At 44.7% G+C, this 17476-nt stretch overlaps 1 protein-coding gene across 1 annotated transcript in view; it reads left to right on the top strand.

Moving 5' to 3' along the window:
- Nucleotides 1–1690: 1690 nt before the first annotated feature.
- gbe1a (glucan (1,4-alpha-), branching enzyme 1a) overlaps nt 1691–17476 on the top strand; it is a 154348-nt gene continuing 138562 nt past the window's right edge. Inside the window, exon 1 of the mRNA XM_014129886.2 lies at nt 1691–1953. Coding sequence (XP_013985361.2) covers nt 1847–1953 — 107 coding nt within the window. The 5' untranslated portion in view covers nt 1691–1846. The remainder of the gene's footprint in view (nt 1954–17476) is intronic.

The following is a 17476-nucleotide window of genomic DNA, read 5'->3' on the forward strand; positions in this document are numbered from 1 at the left end:
CTCTTCATTCTGTTTATTATTTGTGTAAATATTATAAGTATTTTACGTCAGTCTATTTACAATTTGCAAAATAAAACAAAGCTTTGGCCGTCATTGATCACGTACTTCTGATAAAAGCGATCGCAGGCATCGGCACACTGCTTTCGAAAGTAAAACTGCTTAATGACTACAGGCATGCCTCGGGGCTCAGGGTTATAAAACATAACTTCAACTAAATAAAAGCAGCTCTCACCTTGAGGCAGAAAACTGTAGGGTTTTACTATCCTCGTCTCAAACTCCCTTTCACTCTCAGAAATGAATAACAGATGAAATAACAGTAGCTTCTTCTCTTCTTCTGTCATCTATTTACTCGGGATCATTTCATAATTTTTTTGTGTGTGTGTGATTACATTTCTATTACATTTTTCACATCACACAACAACAACAACAAAAAAATAAAATAACAACAAACATCCATAAAACAAACAGTCATCACCATAGTAACAAGGATCTCCAGTCCATCTATGATGGTTCAATTCTTAAAATGGAAGCACATTTGTTGCACCCTCTACAACCACTGTGATTATTATAATTTGACCCTGCTGGTCATCTATGAACGTTTTGAACATCTTGGCCCATGTTCTGTTATAATCTCCACCCGGCACAGCCAGGAAGAGGACTGGCCACCCCTCAGAGCCTGGTTCCTCTCTAGGTTTCTTCCTAGGTTCCTGCATTTCTAGGGATTTTTTCCCCCTAGCCACTGTGCTTCTGCTGTTTGGGGGGTTTTAGGCTGGGTTTCTTTATAGCACTTTGTGACATCGGCTGATGTAAAAAGGACTCTATAATTAAATGTGATTGATTGGCTTCTAGGTATACTGGGAAGAAACGCCTCAGTCCTTGACAGTGCTTTGTTTCTTCCAGTAGGTCTACATGGAGAGTGGGATGCAGTACTGTAGGCATATAAAGCTACTTTGAAGTAAGGAGGCATAATATAAAATAACTTGTTTTCATCCTTCTATTATTCATTCTATTTTCCCTCTAGAGCTCCCAGTGGAGCAGAATACAAGTGTCTTTTCCCTGATCTACTTTATTAGTGCCAGCGGAGAGGAGGACTCTGGAGGAGGCAACTGGTGCACAGGTCACATCACTTACACCGGTAATGGGCTGGGGTTTGTGCCAGGAGTCGAGAACGGGGGGCCTAAGGCAGAATAAACCGGTAAAACAGAAGGTTGACAGCGTTCTACTACACCTGTCTTTATCTGACATATTCTGTCACCGGCAGCGCCTCTAGCGACGACAGATCAGAGCAAGGAAAGAAAAGAGGGGGATAAAAATATAAAAATAATTAAGACAAGTAACTATAGATCAAAATTGAATAGCCTAAAATAATATATTGAATTCAAGTATTGTATGTTGACATATAAAATTGGAAAAACATCAATTGGCACATTGGAAAATATAGGTAATGGAGAGAAAATGTAACGGCCTATTTTGGAAGTAACCATAGCCCGACCGCCAGCATTTAGGCTACTAACAATAAATGTTGTAATTCTATAAATAAAAGCTACACCGCAAGTTCGGGAAGTGAGATGTAGGCCAACAAAATGTGGGATGATGTATTTCTGTGAGCTGCTGTATTCTGGAATAAGCGACGCATATGTCTACGCGTCTGGGCTCCGGTTGCGCACATGGGAGGAACTAGAACAAGTGTGTATCTGTGTGTTTAGGACATCCCGCCCCCTCCCTCCACACGTGTGTGTCCGAAAAGTTTTTACAAGACACTATAAAGCCACTCTGCCTGTAGTTTATGACTCTTAACTTTAATAGTTACCCGTTTTTCTGTTTCTAGATTCACTGGACTTTAAAGATGGCGGACCATTCAGAACACGAAGAATTTACCGAGCTGCCAGATCTAAGCGAATTTCTCCGGGAGGATCCCTACTTAGTGCCCTACCAAGAAGACTTATGTCGCAGGTACGGTAACAACGTTACTAACTGCACAGTGTACGATGTAGACGTTAAAACCACCGCATGTCACTTAGGCCTAACTTGTCTGTTTGCTACGCACTTTCTGAAATGGCAGGATAGGCTACTGTTTATAGAGCGGGCAGGCCAGTCTCTACTACAGTTAGGATACTAATTCTATCTCATCAGGATAAGTTACTGTTTATAGAGCGGGCAGGCCAGTCTCTACGACAGTTAGGATACTAATTCTATCTCATCAGGATAAGTTACTGTTTATAGAGCGGGCAGGCCAGTCTCTACGACAGTTAGGATACTAATTCTATCTCATCAGGATAAGTTACTGTTTATAGAGCGGGCAGGCCAGTCTCTACTACAGTTAGGATACTAATTCTATCTCATCAGGATAAGTTACTGTTTATAGAGCGGGCAGGCCAGTCTCTACTACAGTTAGGATACTAATTCTATCTCATCAGGATAAGTTACTGTTTATAGAGCGGGCAGGCCAGTCTCTACGACAGTTAGGATACTAATTCTATCTCATCAGGATAAGTTACTGTTTATAGAGCGGGCAGGCCAGTCTCTACTACAGTTAGGATACTAATTCTATCTCATCAGGATAAGTTACTGTTTATAGAGCGGGCAGGCCAGTCTCTACACAGGTTAGGATACTAATTCTATCTCATCAGGATAAGTTACTGTTTATAGAGCGGGCAGGCCAGTCTCTACGACAGTTAGGATACTAATTCTATCTCATCAGGATAAGTTACTGTTTATAGAGCGGGCAGGCCAGTCTCTACTACAGTTAGGATACTAATTCTATCTCATCAGGATAAGTTACTGTTTATAGAGCGGGCAGGCCAGTCTCTACACAGGTTAGGATACTAATTCTATCTCATCAGGATAAGTTACTGTTTATAGAGCGGGCAGGCCAGTCTCTACTACAGTTAGGATACTAATTCTATCTCATCAGGATAAGTTACTGTTTATAGAGCGGGCAGGCCAGTCTCTACGACAGTTAGGATACTAATTCTATCTCATCAGGATAAGTTACTGTTTATAGAGCGGGCAGGCCAGTCTCTACTACAGTTAGGATACTAATTCTATCTCATCAGGATAAGTTACTGTTTATAGAGCGGGCAGGCCAGTCTCTACTACAGTTAGGATACTAATTCTATCTCATCAGGATAAGTTACTGTTTATAGAGCGGGCAGGCCAGTCTCTACGACAGTTAGGATACTAATTCTATCTCATCAGGATAAGTTACTGTTTATAGAGCGGGCAGGGCAGTCTCTACTACAGTTAGGATACTAATTCTATCTCATCAGGATAAGTTACTGTTTATAGAGCGGGCAGGCCAGTCTCTACTACAGTTAGGATACTAATTCTATCTCATCAGGATAAGTTACTGTTTATAGAGCGGGCAGGCCAGTCTCTACTACAGTTAGGATACTAATTCTATCTCATCAGGATAAGTTACTGTTTATAGAGCGGGCAGGCCAGTCTCTACTACAGTTAGGATACTAATTCTATCTCATCAGGATAAGTTACTGTTTATAGAGCGGGCAGGCCAGTCTCTACTACAGTTAGGATACTAATTCTATCTCATCAGGATAAGTTACTGTTTATAGAGCGGGCAGGCCAGTCTCTACAACGAGTTATTGCAGTGAGTCAAAGACGAGAGGTTTTACTCAGCCAAAAAATCTGTCCGGGAAAATTTAAGACTACGAATTGAATGGAGGTTAATGAATGTCAACTTTGGTCAACAAAACAATTTGCATTTCTAATTTAGGTTTATTTGATCAAATATAAGTTTCATAATGATTAGGTTGTTAGGAATTCACTGATGTAAGTAAACACAGGTGACATTTCAGAAACTTCTAAATCAAACTACTTTTTATATTGGAATTGTGCTTGTCGTCATAGCGATAATATACTTCTCAAAAAAATAAAGGGAACACTTAAAAAACACATCCTAGATCTGAATGAAAGAAATAATCTTATTAAATACTTTTTTTTTCTTTACATAGTTGAATCAGTGTTGCTTCCTAAGTGGACAAGTTTGATTTCACAGAAGTGTGATTGACTTGGAGTTACATTGTGTTGTTTAAGTGTTCCCTTTATTTTTTTCGAGCAGTGTATAACCCATTTGAATGGACATTGCCATTGAGGGCTTCCACCATTTTTAAAGTAGTCAACTGGGTGGGGATTCCTAATGAGTTGGGAAACAATCAGCCAATAAAGAAGAAAATGGACTACTTTTAAAATGGAGATTAGCCTCTGTGACACTGCCCATGCTGTCACAGCACAGATATAAAGATGAGACCTAATCACTATATCTGCCCTCTTATTGGCTAGAATGGTCCCACCTCCCCGCCTGGCTTTTTTGTTGTTAGAGCGGTCTGTCTTGTCAATATAATAGACATTCTTTGAGTGAGTTAAAACTTTTAACTAGCGCGCACCCCAAGCTGGAACAATTCATACAAATCATCCCCTTCCTCGTAGCTTTAGTTTGGTCATGTTAATGTTTAGTGTGATTGGGGTCATTTGCCTTCCAAATGACACCCTATTCCCTATATAGTGCACTACTATAGACCAGAGCCCTATGGTACCCTATTCCCTATATATAGTGCACTACTTTAGACCAGAGCCCTATGGCACCCTATTCCCTATATATAGTGCACTACTTTAGACCAGAGCCCTATGGCACCCTATTCCCTATATAGTGCACTACTTTAGACCAGAGCCCTATGGCACCCTATTCCCTATATATAGTGCACTACTTTAGACCAGAGCCCTATGGCACCCTATTCCCTATATAGTGCACTACTTTAGACCAGAGCCCTATGGCACCCTATTCCCTATATAGTGCACTACTTTAGACCAGAGCCCTATGGCACCCTATTCCCTATATAGTGCACTACTTTAGACCAGAGCCCTATGGCACCCTATTCCCTATATAGTGCACTACTTTAGACCAGAGCCATATGGCACCCTATTCCCTATATAGTGCACTACTTTAGACCAGAGCCCTATGGCACCCTATTCCCTATATAGTGTACTACTTTAGACCAGAGTCCTATGGCACCCTATTCCCTATATAGTACACTACTTTAGACCAGAGCCCTATGGCACCCTATTCCCTATATAGTGCACTACTTTAGACCAGAGCCCTATGGTACCCTATTCCCTATATAGTGCACTACTTTAGACCAGGGCCCTATGGCACACTATTCCCTATATGGCGCAGTGGTCCAAGACACTGCATCTCAGTCCTATAGGGCGGCGCACAATTGGCCCAGCGTTGTCCGGGGTAGGCCATCATTGTAAATAAGTATTTGTTCTTAACTGACTTGCCTACTTAAATAAAGGTCACACACACACACCACACTGACCAAAAAGTTATTTTGTCCCCATTACCAGTAAAACATAATCAAAACTTATTTCTTTCACATACTTGCTGTGCTGTTTCATTGTTCATTTGTTCAGTCGTTGTATTCTCAACCAGGATTTCTATGTAACGCCGTTTGGGACTTTGCGTGTCGAAAAAAATATCCTATTTAACACTATCTGACGTGTCAATTAAGCTTGTTGACCAATCAGGACCTGACTATAACTGCACGTCACATAATAATTAAACGTGTTCGGACATTTTTTCTTACATAGTTATTACACATTGATTACATCATCACTCGTATTTCATGTCACAACGATTCATGGATACGTCTGCTATGATGCTGGTAATGTTGTCTTGCGCACCTACAGTGCTGGTCATTAATAAAAAAGCTAGCTAGCTCATGGATACAAACAATGTTCTTCCCCAAAAACATAGCAAAATGACAATCTGTTTCAGTAGTTATAGTTGGTTAGCTAGCTAGCTACATAGCTAGGTGTCATCATCTAAAATAACCCTAATTTATAAGACAGTTCTTAATTGATTAATGGTGGTCGGACCCATCTGTGTGAAGCTAGACACAATAAGGATTAGCCACAATATGGATTAGCCACAATAGTGGGACTTTGTGGTTAGCCAAAATAAAAGTATGGCATAATTCTACAATTTGTATTCATTGTATTCACTGTCAATGACATATTTTTTATTTTGCTCTGGTCTAAATTAGTGCACTATATAGGGAATAGGGTGCCATAGGGCTCTGGTCTAAAGTAGTGCATTATATTTAATACAATTTTAAATGTAACTGTTTATTTAACTAGGCAAGTCCAGTTAAGAACACATTCTTAATTACAATGACGGCGAGACCCGGATGACGCTGGGCCAATTGTGCGCCGCCCTATGGGACTCCCAATCACGGCCGGATGTGATACAACCTGGATTCGAACCAGGGACAGTAGTGACGCCTTTTGCACTGAGATGCAGTGCCTTAGACCGCTGCGTGTGTGTGTGTGTGTGTGTGTGTGTGTGTGTGTGTGTGTGTGTGTGTGTGTGTGTTAACTGTACTAGAATGCTTAAAAGGCAGATAAAAGTTTAAATATCGTTTTTTGGGGGCAAGGAAAATATTGGATATTGGTATCGACCAAAAATGTCATATTGGTGCATCCACTAATCACGATGTGTAGTATGATTGGGATTGGAATAATAATGACCATTTACCTTGTCTGTGGTGTAATCAATCAGGATTTATATCTAGATTAGACATAACCGAGTCGTTATACAACAGTGACTCTCTGCAAGTCGTATTTCGGACGTGAACCAGAGCAAGACAAAGTGTTCAATGGTCAGATAAAATGTGTGTATTTGGGGGGTGGGGGCGTGTAACCAGTTAAATATGTCTGCTCTTTCATTCATCACCTCTATGGACTAGAAATTGAATGCATATGGCAATTTTTTATTTTTTTTACAGAAATCTAGACCTGTTGTACACTAGATTTGTAGGCTGTTGGCCAATGTGCTGCAAATAGAAACATGTTTGATGTTGTCAGTGCTGTATGTATGAAAAGGTTCTGGTTTTAGAGGGGGCTGCAGTATGTGTTGATCTGTTCCTCCAGGAATAGGATGGAACAACATTGTCCTAGTTAAAGGCTTAGAAGCTTCCAGAGTAGGGTTGAAATATTCAGGTAACTTTCCCAATATTCCCTGATTTTCCTGAAATCCTGGTTTGGAGGGTTAAAGAATTCCTGCCTATTCTGATCAAATCACATTTTTATTTTATTTGTTACTTGTTTCATAAAAACCTTCAGGTGAAATGTTTTTAGTCGTATTTCAACAGTTAAAAATCAAACATTCCGGGATTCTTTTCGAACGGGATTTCTGGGATTTCCAAAATGTTTCAACCCTTATTATTAACCCTTATAAGCCCTTATGGGGGTTATTCCAGAGTGAATACTCTACGACGTCTCGTCTTCTAACTAGTTTACTGTGTGCGAGTGGTGCACAGAGCCCTCAAACTCAACTCTGGACCTCCAAGACAGTTCCACTGCATTTTTTTTCTTCTTCTCCTATTCTTCCCCTCTAATCATGGACTCATTAAGGCCTGGTACACCAGGTGTGTGCAATTGAATGTCAAGTAGAAAGGAAACCAGCATGCTTTTGAACTTGTAGGATAACATTTGAATACCGCTGTTCTAGATTCTATCTCTCCTATGTATACTGAACAAAAATATAAACGAAACATGGAAGAATTTCAAGGATTTTACTGAGTGACAGTTCATATAAGGAAGTCAGTCAATTGAAATGAATGAATTAGGCCCTAATCTATGGATTTCACATGACTGGGCAGGGGTGCAGTCATGGGTGGGCTTGGGAGGGCATAGGCCCACCCACTTGGGAGCCAGGTCCACACACTTGGGAGCCAGGTCCGTAACAATCAGAATGAGTTTGTCCCCGCTAAAGTATTTTATTACAGACGGAAATACTCTTCAGCATGCCTTCCCTCCCCCTCTGACGATCCCGCAGGTGAAGAAGCCGGATGTGGAGTTCCTGGGCTGGCGTGTTTACACGTGGTCTGAGGTTGTGAGGCCGGTTGGATGTATTGCGGAATTCTCTAAAATCACGTTGAAGGACATTCCTGCAGTCAGAATGCCAATTGCACGCTCCTTCAACTGTGGCATTGTGTTGTGTGACAAAACTGCATGTTTTGGAGTGGCCTTTTATTGTCCCCAGCACAAGGTGCACCTGTGTAATAATACCGCTGTTTAATCAGCTTCTTGATATGCCACACCTGTCAGGTGGATGGATTATATTGGCAAAGGAGAAATGTTCACTAAGAGCGATGGAAACAAATTTGTGCACAAAATTTGAGAAGCTTTTTGTGCGAATGGAAAATGTCTGGAATTATTTTATTTTAGCTCGTGAAACATGTGACCAACAACACTTTACAAGTTGTGTTTATATTTTTGTTCAGTGTAGTTCTTTGAGTTGTATAGACTGTGAGAGAGAGCAAAGTATACTCTGTCCACATCCGCACCCCTCTCTGGACTGGCCAGCTAGTCTTCCCTCTACCCTCTCTGGACTGGCCAGCTAGTCTTCCCTCTACCCTCTCTGGACTGGCCAGCTAGTCTTCCCTCTACCCTCTCTGGACTGGTCAGCTAGTCTTCCCTTTTCTCCCTCTGGACTGGCCAGCTAGTCTTCCCTTTACCCTCTCTGGACTGGCCAGCTGGTCTTCCCTCTACCCTCTCTGGACTGGCCAGCTAGTCTTCCCTTTACCCTCTCTGGACTGGCCAGCTAGTCTTCCCTTTACCCTCTCTGGACTGGCCAGCTGGTCTTCCCTCTACCCTCTCTGGACTGGCCAGCTGGTCTTCCCTTTACTCCCTCTAGACTGGCCAGCTGGTCTTCCCTTTACTCCCTCTGGACTGGCCAGCTGGTCTTCCCTTTACCCTCTCTGGACTGGCCAGCTAGTCTTCCCTCTACCCTCTCTGGACTGGCCAGCTGGTCTTCCCTTTACTCCCTCTGGACTGGCCAGCTAGTCTTCCCTTTACCCTCTCTGGACTGGCCAGCTGGTCTTCCCTTTACCCTCTCTGGACTGGCCAGCTAGTCTTCCCTCTACCCTCTCTGGACTGGCCAGCTGGTCTTCCCTCTACCCTCTCTGGACTGGCCAGCTAGTCTTCCCTTTACCCTCTCTGGACTGGCCAGCTAGTCTTCCCTTTACCCTCTCTGGACTGGCCAGCTAGTCTTCCCTCTACCCTCTCTGGACTGGCCAGCTAGTCTTCCCTTTACCCTCTCTGGACTGGCCAGCTGGTCTTCCCTCTACCCTCTCTGGACTGGTCATCTCAGCTCTATGATTTCCTGCCCCTGGGAGATGGGGAGAGATCAGGCTCTTGGAGGTTTTGTCTGTGTGCCCTCCCGAGCCATTTGAGATAGAGCGAGAGAGAGTATTCCTCTGCCGTGGGTGTGAGACTGTCACCCAGGCCTATACGTTGTGTGTGTGTGTGTGTGTGTGTGTGTGTGTGTGTGTGTGTGTGTGTGTGTGTGTGTGTGTGTGTGTGTGTGTGTGTGTGTGTGTGTGTGTGTGTGTGGACTGTCACCCTGTCCCAGTACCATTCGGAGGTGTGTAAGTTAGTTAATTGGCTGGGAAGGGTTGAGGAGAGACGCAGAGATCTCTACTGTCTGAGGTGTGTGTGCAGGTACTCAGGGCTTGTTAAGCCACTAATGTCAGCAGCCCAGAGACAGGATGCTGGGAGACGGCGGGATGGGAACGGAAGAGAGGAGTGGGTGTTAGTCATTAGCCAGCTGTTGTCAGCACACGTCTACTCTTTCTGTCATCGGGGAGGTGTGTGTGTGTTAGGGCTGTCCCCGACTAAAACACATCTTGGTCGGCCGAGAGTTGTATTTTTTCTTTTGACCAATTGAAAGAAGTCTCTTTTTATTTAAAAAAATAATAATAATTACTTTACAAATAAATGAATAGCTGAAATGTCTTTAGTCAAGTATTCAACCTTCTTTTTTGTTATTGCGATGCCTAAATAAGTTGAGGAGTAAAACTTTGCTTAAGTTGCATGGACTCACTCTGTGTGCTATAATGGTGTTTAACATGATTCTTCTGTACCCCACACATCGGTCGTACGGTGCTTTTCAAACCGATTCAACCACAAAGAACTGAGGTTTTCCAATGCCTCTCAGACATTGAATATCCCTTTGAGCATGAAGGTATTAATTACACTTTGGATGGTGTATCAATACACCCAGTCACTACAAAGATACAGGCGTCCTTCCTAACTCAGTTGCCGGAGAGGAAGGAAACCGCTCAGGGATTTCACCATGAGGTCAATGGTGACATTAAAACAGTTACAGAGTTTAACGGCTGTGATAGGAGAAAACTGAGGATGGATCAACAACATTGTAGTTACTCCACAATACTAACCTAAATGACAGAGTGAAAAGAAGGAATCCTGTACAGAATACAAATATTCCAAAACATGCATCCTGTTCGCAACAAGGCACTAAAGTAAAACTGCTAAAAATGTGGCAAAGCAATTAACTTTTTGTCCTGAGTAAAAAGTGTGATGTTTGGGGAAAATCCAACACATTACTGAGTACCACTCTCCATATTTTCAAGCATGGTGGTGACTGCCTCATTTGGTCAGTATGCTTGTAATCGTTAAGGACTGGGAAGTTTTTCAAGATAAAAAAAAGAAGCTAAGTATTAGGAAATCCTGGTGGTCTGCTTTCCACCAGACGCTGTGGGTCTATGTGTTAAGGTAGGACAGTACCCACCTACCTACAGGTCTATGTTGTTAAGGTAGGACAGTACCCACCTACCTACAGGTCTATGTTGTTAAGGTAGGACAGTACCCACCTACCTACAGGTCTATGTTGTTAAGGTAGGACAGTACCCACCTACCTACAGGTCTATGTTGTTAAGGTAGGACAGTACCCACCTACCTACAGGTCTATGTTGTTGGGGTTAAGGTAGGACACTGATCTATACAGGAGGCTGGAACTATGGTTGGATTAATGGGAAGGGGGAACGGCACCCCCCCTCTGTGGAAACACCTCATGAATAGGTTATTTATTTTGTTAGGAACTTACCCTGAAGCACATTAAACTGTCTGAGAGGAGAGGTATTGAACCGATAGGAAGTTTAATTGAGTGTTGTTTAAATGGTCTTAGTTTGTAGAAATAGTTTGTGAAAGCAGTGAGTAAAAACACTGTTTTTCTCAAGTTTATCATTGACCCATAAGGTTTCTCTCGGTCTTGCTCCAAATGCAGCCTTTAGCATTAATAATTCATTATAAACTCAGCAAAAAAAGAAACCGTGTCTTTCAAAGATAATTCCTAAAAAATCCAATTAACTTCAGATCTTCATTGTAAAGGGTTTAAACACTGTTTCCCATGTTTGTTCAATGAACCATAAACAATTAATGAACATGCACCTGTGGAACGGTCGTTAAGACGCTAACAGCTTAGGTAGGCAATTAAGGTCACAGTTATGAAAACGTAGGACACTAAAGAGGCCTTTCTACTGACTCTGAAAAACACCAAAAGAAAGATGCCCAGGGTCCCTGCTCATCTGCGTGAACGTGCCTTAGGCATGCTGCAAGGAGGCATGAGGACTGCAGATATGGCCAGGGCAATAAATTGCAATGTCCGTACTGTGAGACGCCTAAGACAGCGCTACAGGGAGACAGGACGGACAGCTGATCGTCCTCACAGTGGCAGACCACGTGTAACAACACCTGCACAGGATCGGTACATATGAACATCACACCTGCGGGACAGGTACAGGATGGCAACAACAACTGCCCGAGTTACACCAGGAACGCACAATCCCTCCATCAGTGCTCAGACTGTCCGCAATAGGCTGAGAGAGGCTGGACTGAGGGCTTGTAGGCCTGTTGTAAGGCAGGTCCTCACTAGACATCAACGACAACAACGTCGCCTATGGGCACAAACCCACCGTCGCTGGACCAGACAGGACTGGCAAAAAGTGCTCTTCACTGACGAGTCGTAGTTTTGTCTCACCAGGGGTGATGGTCGGATTTGTGCTTATCGATGAAGGAATGAGCGTTACACCGAGGCCTGTACTCTGGAGCAGGATCGATTTGGAGGTGGAGGGTCCGTCATGGTCTGGGGCGGTGTGTCACAGCATCATCGGACTGAGCTTGTTGTCATTGCAGGCAATCTCAACACTGTGCGTTACAGGGAAGACTTCCTCCTCCCTCATGTGGTACCCTTCCTGCAGGCTCATCCTGACATGACCCTCCAGCATGACAATGCCACCAGCCATACTGCTCGTACTGTGCGTGATTTCCTGCAAGACAGGAATGTCAATGTTCTGCCATGGCCCGGATCTCAATCCCATTGAGCACGTCTGGGACCTGTTGGATCAGAGGGTGAGAGCTAGGGCCATTCCCCCCAGAAATGTCCGGGAACTTGCAGGTGCCTTGGTGGAAGAGTGGGGTAACATCTCACAGCAAGAACTGGCAAACCTGGTGCAGTCCATGAGGAGGAGATGCACTGCAGTACTTAATGCAGCTGGTGGCCACATCAGATACTGACTGTTACTTTTGATTTTGACCCCCCCCCTTGAGCATGGACACATTATTCAATTTCTGTTAGTCACATGTCTGTGGAACTTGTTCAGTTTATGTCTCAGTTGTTGAATCTTATGTTCATACAAATATTTACACGTTTGCTGAAAATAAACGCAGTTGACAGTGAGAGGACGTTTATTTTTTGCTGAGTTTATTAATGGTCAATCTCACTTTCTCACAAGCTATCGCTGTCAATTCATTCATTCGTTTGTCTGTCCAGACCTGTCTGTCCCTGCTGTCTGTCCCCCCTCCCATTTAATCCATAGACCTGTAGGTAGGTGGGTACTGTCCTACCTTAACAACATAGACCTGTAGTTAGGGGGTACTGTCCTACCTTAACAACATAGACCTGTAGGTAGGGGGTACTGTCCTACCTTAACAACATAGACCTGTAGGTAGGGGGTACTGTCCTACCTTAACAACATAGACCTGTAGGTAGGGGGTACTGTCCTACCTTAACAACATAGACCTGTAGGTAGGGGGTACTGTCCTACCTTAACAACATAGACCTGTAGTTAGGGGGTACTGTCCTACCTTAACAACATAGACCTGTAGGTAGGGGGTACTGTCCTACCTTAACAACATAGACCTGTAGGTAGGGGGTACTGTCCTACCTTAACAACATAGAAGCATCACCATCGTACTTCTGCTTCATATAGTAATTGACCGTTATAAGAAGTGTTGTTTGGCCCCTCTTGTTTGGCCCGTCTGTTTCTCGGCCTATAATTTTGTGTGTGTGTTTTTATAATTGGGTGGTTTTGGATACATTCTACAGTCCCATTGTTTCATAGGTCATCTTTGATAGATCCCAGCCTCCCAGACTCAGACTGTGACTGAATGAGCAGCTGGGTTGTCTCATTCAGCACCGCTTCATTTAGCTTTTGTGTTCTCGTTTCTTGAGGAAGTTATGTCCAATATGAGGGACAAGGCAGAGTGGTGAAGGGACAAGGCAGAGTGGTGAAGGGACATGCTGAAGGGACAAGGCAGAGTGTTGAAGGGACATGGGGGGGGGACAAGGCAGAGTGGTGAAGGGACATGGGGGAAGGACAAGGCAGAGTGGTGAAGGGACATGGGGGAGGGACAAGGCAGAGTGGTGAAGGGACAAGGCAGAGTGGTGAAGGGACATGGGGGAAGGACAAGGCAGAGTGGTGAAGGGACAAGGCAGAGTGGTGAAGGGACATGGGGGAGGGACAAGGCAGAGTGGTGAAGGGACATGGGGAGGGACAAGGCAGAGTGGTGAAGGGACAAGGCAGAGTGGTGAAGGGACATGGGGGGGGGACAAGGCAGAGTGGTGAAGGGACATGGGGGAGGGACAAGGCAGAGTGGTGAAGGGACATGGGGGAAGGACAAGGCAGAGTGGTGAAGGGACAAGGCAGAGTGGTGAAGGGACAAGGCAGAGTGGTGAAGGGACATGCTGAAGGGACAAGGCAGAGTGGTGAAGGGACATGGGGTAGGGACAAGGCAGAGTGGTGAAGGGACATGGGGGAAGGACAAGGCAGAGTGGTGAAGGGACAAGGCAGAGTGGTGAAGGGACATGGGGGAAGGACAAGGCAGAGTGGTGAAGGGACATGGGGGAGGGACAAGGCAGAGTGGTGAAGGGACATGGGGGAAGGACAAGGCAGAGTGGTGGAGGGACAAGGCAGAGTGGTGAAGGGACATGGGGGAAACACAAGGCAGAGTGGTGGAGGGACAAGGCAGAGTGGTGAAGGGACATGGGGAAGGACAAGGCAGAGTGGTGAAGGGACATGGGGGAAGGACAAGGCAGAGTGGTGAAGGGACATGGGGGAAGGACAAGGCAGAGTGGTGAAGGGACATGGGGGAAGGACAAGGCAGAGTGGTGAAGGGACATGGGGAAGGACAAGGCAGAGTGGTGAAGGGACATGGGGAGGGACAAGGCAGAGTGGTGAAGGGACATGGGGGAAGGACAAGGCAGAGTGGTGAAGGGACATGGGGAGGGACAAGGCAGAGTGGTGAAGGGACATGGGGAGGGACAAGGCAGAGTGGTGAAGGGACAAGGCAGAGTGGTGAAGGGACATGGGGAAGGACAAGGCAGAGTGGTGAAGGGACATGGGGGAGGGACAAGGCAGAGTGGTGAAGGGACATGGGGGAAGGACAAGGCAGAGTGGTGAAGGGACAAGGGGGAAGGACAAGGCAGAGTGGTGAAGGGACATGGGGGAGGGACAAGGCAGAGTGGTGAAGGGACATGGGGGAGGGACAAGGCAGAGTGGTGAAGGGACATGGGGGAGGGACAAGGCAGAGTGGTGAAGGGACAAGGCAGAGTGGTGAAGGGACATGGGGGAAGGACAAGGCAGAGTGGTGAAGGGACATGGGGGAGGGACAAGGCAGAGTGGTGAAGGGACATGGGGGAAGGACAAGGCAGAGTGGTGAAGGGACATGGGGGAGGGACAAGGCAGAGTGGTGAAGGGACATGGGGAGGGACAAGGCAGAGTGGTGAAGGGACATGGGGAAGGACAAGGCAGAGTGGTGAAGGGACATGGGGGAAGGACAAGGCAGAGTGGTGAAGGGACATGGGGGAGGGACAAGGCAGAGTGGTGAAGGGACAAGGCAGAGTGGTGAAGGGACATGGGGGAAGGACAAGGCAGAGTGGTGAAGGGACATGGGGGAAGGACAAGGCAGAGTGGTGAAGGGACATGGGGGAGGGACAAGGCAGAGTGGTGAAGGGACATGGGGGAAGGACAAGGCAGAGTGGTGAAGGGACATGGGGAGGGACAAGGCAGAGTGGTGAAGGGACATGGGGGAGGGACAAGGCAGAGTGGTGAAGGGACATAGGGACAGGCAGAGTGGTGAAGGGACATGGGGAGGGACAAGGCAGAGTGGTGAAGGGACATGGGGAGAAGGCAGAGTGGTGAAGGGACATGGGGGAGGGACAAGGCAGAGTGGTGAAGGGACATGGGGGAAGGACAAGGCAGAGTGGTGAAGGGACATGGGGGCTAGGAGGGTTTTAGAATCCATCTGAGCCCAGACCTTTAATTGACCACCCCACCACCCCTTCCGTTCCTTAGTTAGTATTCCTGTTGTAAGGTTGTTGGAAACAGGTTCTTCTCTCTCTGTCTCAGGGGACTGCTGCTGTACCAACACGCTTTTAATGGGCTACACGCACACACCTATGAATGCGCTCACACACACAAACACCTACGAATACATGTGCGCACACACACACACACACACACACACACACACACACACACACACAGACAATCACACCTACGAATATATACAGTTGAAGTCAGAAGTTTACATACACTTAGGTTGGAGTCATTAAAACTAGTTTTTCAACCACTCCACAAATTTCTTGTTAACAAACTATAGTTTTGGCAAGTCGGTTAGGACATCTACCTTGTACAAGTAATTTTTCCAACAATTGTTTACAGACAGATTATTTCACTTATAATTCACTGTATCACAATTCCAGTGGGTCAGAAGTTTACATACACTAAGTTGACTGTGCCTTTAAACAGCTTGGAAAATTCCAGAAAATGATGTCATGGCTTTACAATCTTCTGATAGGCTAATTGATATTTGTGTCAATTGGAGGTGTACCTGTGGATGTATTTCAAGGCCTACCTTCAACCTCAGTGCCTCTTTGCTTGACATCATGGGAAAATCAAAAGAAATCAGCCAAGACCTCAGAAAAACATGGGGACAAAGATTGTACTTTTTGGAGATATGTCCTCTGGTCTGATGAAAATAAAAAAAAGTGAACTGTTTGGCCATAATGACCATCGTTATGTTTGTAGGAAAAAGGGGGGGGACTTGCAAGCCGAAGAACACCATCCCAACTGTGAAGCACGGGGGTGGCAGCATCATGTTGTGGGGGTGCTTTGCTGCAGGAGGGACTGGTGCACTTCACAAAATATATGGCATCATGAGGAAGGGAAATTGTGGATATATTTAAGCAACATCTCAAGACATCAGTCAGGAAGTTAAAGCTTGGGCACAAATGGGTCTTCCAAATGGACAATGACCCCAAGCGTACTTCCAAAGTTGTGGCAAAATGGCTTAAAGACAACAAAGTCAAGGTATTGGAGTGGCCATCACAAAGCCCTGACCTCAACCCTATAGAAAATTTGTGGGCAGAACTGAAAAAGCGTGTGCGAGCAAGGAGGCCTACAAACCTGACTGAGTTACACCAGCTCTGTCAGGAGGAATGGGCTAAAATTCAACCAACCTATTGTGAAAGCTTGTGAAAACGTTTGACCCAAGTTAAACAATTTAAAGGCAATGCTACCAAATACTAATTGAGTGTATGTAAACTTCTGACCCACTGGGAATGTGATGAAAGAAATAAAAGCTGAAATAAATAATTCTCTAACATTATTCTGACATTTCACATTCTTAAAATAAAGTGGTGATCCTAACTGACCTATGACAGGACATTTTTACTGTGATTAAATGTCAGGAATTATGAAAAACTGAGTTTACATACACCTTAGCCAAATACATTTAAACTTACAACTTCAGCTGTGTGTGTGTGTGTGTGTGTGTGTGTGTGTGTGTGTGTGTTATACACACCTATGAATAAACACACAGGAAGGGCCCTATAAAATTTGTGCTGCGGAGAACGTAGAAGGAATCACAGAATCCAGACATTAAGACGGAATTCAACAATATTCAAAAATGTATTGAACTAAGCAGGAAACCAACTAGATGTATTGAACTAAGCAGGAAACCAACTAGATGTATTGAACTAAACAGGAAACCAACTAGATGTATTGAACTAAGCAGGAAACCAACTAGATGTATTGAACTAAGCAGGAAACCAACTAGATGTATTGAACTAAACAGGAAACCAACTAAATGTATTGAACTAAACAGGAAACCAACTAAATGTATTGAACTAAGCAGGAAACCAACTAGATGTATTGAACTAAGCAGGAAACCAACTAGATGTATTGAACTAAGCAGGAAACCAACTAGATGTATTGAACTAAACAGGAAACCAACTAGATGTATTGAACTAAACAGGAAACCAACTAGATGTATTGAACTAAACAGGAAACCAACTAGATGTATTGAACTAAGC

The sequence above is a fragment of the Salmo salar genome, chromosome ssa11 (assembly GCF_905237065.1).
Source record: "Salmo salar chromosome ssa11, Ssal_v3.1, whole genome shotgun sequence".
Taxonomy (NCBI): Eukaryota; Metazoa; Chordata; class Actinopteri; order Salmoniformes; family Salmonidae; genus Salmo; species Salmo salar.